The sequence below is a fragment of the Sphaerodactylus townsendi genome, linkage group LG15, assembly GCF_021028975.2.
Source record: "Sphaerodactylus townsendi isolate TG3544 linkage group LG15, MPM_Stown_v2.3, whole genome shotgun sequence".
Lineage (NCBI taxonomy): Eukaryota > Metazoa > Chordata > Lepidosauria > Squamata > Sphaerodactylidae > Sphaerodactylus > Sphaerodactylus townsendi.
Genome location: NC_059439.1, coordinates 478,574 through 482,589, shown reverse-complemented (window position 1 = coordinate 482,589; position 4,016 = coordinate 478,574). Strand labels below are relative to the sequence as shown.

The following is a 4,016-nucleotide window of genomic DNA, read 5'->3' as shown; positions in this document are numbered from 1 at the left end:
GCCATTTCGATGCACAATGAAAGGTATTCTTCCGCCGACGAGGGCTTCCCGCTCCCCTCTCCCCGCGGATCCATTTCGCCCCCAGATGACACCCCTTCAGCTCCTACGGACACGACCTACTGTTGAGATTTCGGGTTCCAGGCGGGGCGAGCAAATTCGAAATCGTCTTAATCTGCGGGATCCTGTCAGAACTACTTTTGGGGCGCTACCATTTTGTCTTTATGGGGGGAGAACACCGTGCTGTTTCCCGGTACCGACGTCACGAAGGGGACAGAGTGTGGCGATTGATATTCGCTTTTAGCTGCCTAATGGGGAGTCTCTCGAGTCGTTTGGGGCGTGCAGAGATTTTTTTATACATCTGTCTACAGATGGTATGTTCCACTTCCCACCTCTTCTGCCGCCTCCCTCTATCTTCTTCTCATTGGTTAATATACAAATGAAAGGCATTCATTCTAGCCATTCATGACTCACTTATTTAGGAGGCCTATCAGAAGGTGTTTCGATTTTCTTCCCGCCTTCTCCAGGAACCGATTGGCTGACGGGCGCACCCCAGGTATGATTCTGGGAAGTGTAGTCGCGACTTCGGGAGCCAGCCGGGCAATCGATCGGGGGAGGAGACCACAAATCCCGAGAAACCTCGGGGCAAGGGGGGCGAGAGGCGCCTGCGCGGTGACAGGTGGGGGCTGGCTCGTTTATATAAGGCGAGGTAGCGTGCTGGGAGTAGCAGTTGAGAACTGGCGGCGCTTTGGTGAGGGGAGAAGGAGCCGTGGGGGAGGGCGGGGCCAACTCCGCGGATGGGCGGGCGTAGGAGCGCAGGGAGTGCGAGGAACTGTTAACCCCTTCGCGCCCGCTTTAACTCTTTGCTGGCCGTGCTGGCCAGCTGTTTTAACCCTTCGAAGGCCGGAGCGGGGTTGTTTTTCTCTTGGCTGAGTTTAAACTCTGCAAGGCGGGTTTTTTCCCCTCTGCAATTTTTCTTCTGGGGCTGCGGACTGTCGCTTGCACGCCCGGTCTCATCGGGGGCCGCTTTTGGCCTTTGGGGGCTTCGCTGGAACTGCACTAACCCTCGGGGGTGCCTGGATTGGAGCAACTTAACCCTTTGCGGCCTGCAGCCCAGAAGATGCCTGCCACTTAACCCTTCCGTGGCCTTCGCCGTCTCTTGGATTATCTTTCTTTAATTGAACATTGTTGTTATTATTTGCCACTTTCTTTTGGGGGGGAGATCAAACTTCTGTTGCCTTGACTTTGTGCCCTGCCTCGAACATCTGTTTGTTTTATCCCCGCTTTGGATTTCCAGATGTGGAAACTGGGTTGGCAGCTGCTGTTGCAATGAAGTAGAAGAGGAAGAGAGACCCAGAACCAGGAAGAGAGACCTGGTTTTTCGGACGCTGCCCAGTGCCGGGAGGTCAGTGCTGGACTAGAGGCCGCTGGGCAAAGAAGACTGCGTTCCGGCTACTGCACGGGCTGCTGGTGGTGCGTGGTGGTGGCTGCGCCAAGTGTGCCATCGTGAGAACTGGTGCCAGGCCTAGAGTGCCCAAAGGCACGGAGCTCCCCAGGACTTGCACAGGGTAAAGCTGGCTGCCCCAGCAACACCGGCAGCGGGACTTCAGAGGTTCACGGTGTTGCTGGTCTCCCCCTTGGAGGAGCAGAGGGAGCTGCCCCCCTGGACTTAAGCCCCCCCCCCCCAAATAAGCACCAGCCCCTCTCGGCTGTTGTCTCAAAGGAGGCGGCTATGGCTGACGCTGTCCTTTCTGCCAATCGGCAGCAGCCCAATGGCAAGACTTCTCCTTTCTCCCCTTGCAGGCTTGCTGGTGGGGGGGATGGCAGCGGAGGAGGGCCTTTCCTGGAGCCTCTGCCCACCAATCCAGAGCTGCTCCCGAGAGAAGACCTGGACGGCAGGTGGCAGCCAAGAGAGGCCTTGCAGCAGCAGCAGCAGGGGGGCAGAGACGATGCCTGCCCAGATATGGAGGGTGCAATGGCTCCCCCACCATATGGGGTGAGCCACATTTCCGACACCCCGGAAGGTGCTGGCAGGGCGGGTGGTGGCCAGAACTGTGCTGCGGCAGAGGATCTCCAGGGGACGGGAGACGAAGGGCCTGAGGGGCCCCACGAGGACCTGCCCTGCCAAGAATATTGTGGTCCCGGGGGCCAGAGGTGCAGGCCCCAAGCTGGCGGGGAAGAGGAAAGGCAGTTTGGCAAAAAGAAGCACAGGAGGCGCCCCTCCAAGAAGAAGAGGCACTGGAAGCCTTACTACAAGCTCAGCTGGGAAGAGAAGAAGAAGTTTGACGAGAAGCAAAGCCAGCGGGCTTCCAGGCTGCGGGCCGAGATGTTTGCCAAGGGGCAGCCGGTCGCGCCCTACAACACCACCCAGTTCCTAATGGAGGACCACGACCAGGAGGAGCCGGACCTGAAGACAGGGCTCTACCCGAAGAGGTCTGCCACCAAGTCGGACGACACCAGCGAAGAGGACTTCATGGAGGAGGAAGACGGCGGCAGCGACGGGATGGGCGGGGATGGCAGCGAGTTCCTGCAGAAGGACTTCTCGGAGACCTACGAGCGGTATCACGTGGAGAGCCTGCAGAACATGAGCAAGCAAGAGCTGATCAAGGAGTACCTGGAGCTGGAGAAGTGCCTGTCCAGGATGGAGGACGAGAACAACGAGCTGCGGATGGAGAGCAAGAAGTTCTCCGGGGACTCTGCGCAGGACGACCGGGTCAGGGAGCTGCAGCAAGAGCTGGACAGGTTGCGGGCAGAGAACCAGGAACTCTTGAAAGAGAACGAACTCCGCAGGCAGCAGCGAGAGCTGCCTCTCGCCAAGGCCAAAGAGTGAAGCTGCCCAAAGCCGGGAGGGGGTCCCAGGGGCGAGAGACGGTGGCTTTTCCAAGAAGGCGGCAAGATCCGTGTTGTGAGTGTGTAAATAGACAAAGACAGTGGACCTTTTTTCTTTTGCCTTTGACGACTTAATCAGAATAAAATCAAAACCTTGTATTGTTTTTGAACCTATAGCTATAACATAGTGTGTGCTTTTGGTTTTTTTTCCTTTCAAATGAATTGTAATCAGGGAGTCTTGGAGTGGGGTGCTTGATTTTCTCTTTTCTTTTCTTAAGGAGACTTTTAGTGTTCGTGGGAGGACTTTCACTCATTCAGACTTGTTGAAACTTGCATTGTATGTCACTTCTCAGTCAGAGGGTATTGGTGTGGGTGGGCGGGTTGGTGAAATGTCAGTCACATTCTGGAAAGGATACACAGATTTACTGATAAAATAAATTTAAGGATGTTTAACCATTCTCGTGTGGATTTCTAGAAAAATAATTCAACATATTCTCTTCTGCCAGAGAATATTATGAATAATTTTTCCAGGTGGATGCTGGATGTCTGAGTGTTCTGTCCTTTTTATTTTAAATGGAGTTCTGCCGTCGTGTTGGATTCCTTCATTTAATATTTCTTCTTTTTGCAGCCCTGTCATTTTACTGTTTGCCTTAACAATCATTGTGTGCTTCTGTATGTGTGTGTTTAAAGTGAACGCTGCTGTCACAAGGTGTTTGCTCTGGCAACAGCCCTGCGGAGTAGGCCACTGTTGCCATTTTATATACCGAGAGTCTTAGGATGAGAGCATGTGATTTGTTCAACAATATCCGGGATGAAAGAGAGAATTTTAGATCTTGTGGTTATAGTTTCTATCTCTTGGAAAGTGTTCACTGTGAATAACATGGCAGCATTCTGACTCACAGGGTACGACCATGTTATGGAGGGAGTAGCACATAATCTGTCTCCTTTTTTAAACTTACATTGGAGCATCGGATTAGGGTCTGAAGACAGGATCTTCCCCAGGGAAGGGCAGGTTTTGCTTTGCATTCAATTACAAAGGTAGGAGTTTATCGAAGTCGCCCAGTGACCTGTCATGAGTCGTTACTGTTTGTCTGTGTCCTTTTCTCCTTTTCGTATCTTGCACAATTTGGCTTTCTTGCTCGAGCCAGCTGAATAGTTTTGATCTCCTTTTGTGAGTAAACAACCTGTGT

At 53.4% G+C, this 4,016-nt stretch overlaps 1 protein-coding gene across 2 annotated transcripts; it reads left to right on the top strand.

Moving 5' to 3' along the window:
* Positions 1 to 535: 535 nt before the first annotated feature.
* On the top strand, positions 536 to 3,279 carry HEXIM1 (HEXIM P-TEFb complex subunit 1). Of its 2 annotated transcripts, none has more exons than XM_048517874.1 (2): positions 536 to 553; positions 1,295 to 3,279. In XM_048517874.1, exon 2 carries the CDS (start codon positions 1,730 to 1,732, stop codon positions 2,825 to 2,827), a length of 1,098 nt encoding a protein of 365 aa, XP_048373831.1. In that variant the 5' UTR covers positions 536 to 553; positions 1,295 to 1,729; the 3' UTR covers positions 2,828 to 3,279. The 2 variants fall into 2 exon arrangements, with proteins under 2 accessions (XP_048373831.1, XP_048373830.1); XM_048517873.1 differs by lacking the exon at positions 536 to 553 and adding an exon at positions 732 to 748.
* Positions 3,280 to 4,016: the final 737 nt, after the last annotated feature.

Bases quoted from the DNA above. Each gene is read 5' to 3' on its own strand.
- HEXIM1 (XM_048517874.1), top strand. From the start codon at position 1,730: ATGGCTGACGCTGTCCTTTCTGCCAATCGGCAGCAGCCCAATGGCAAG.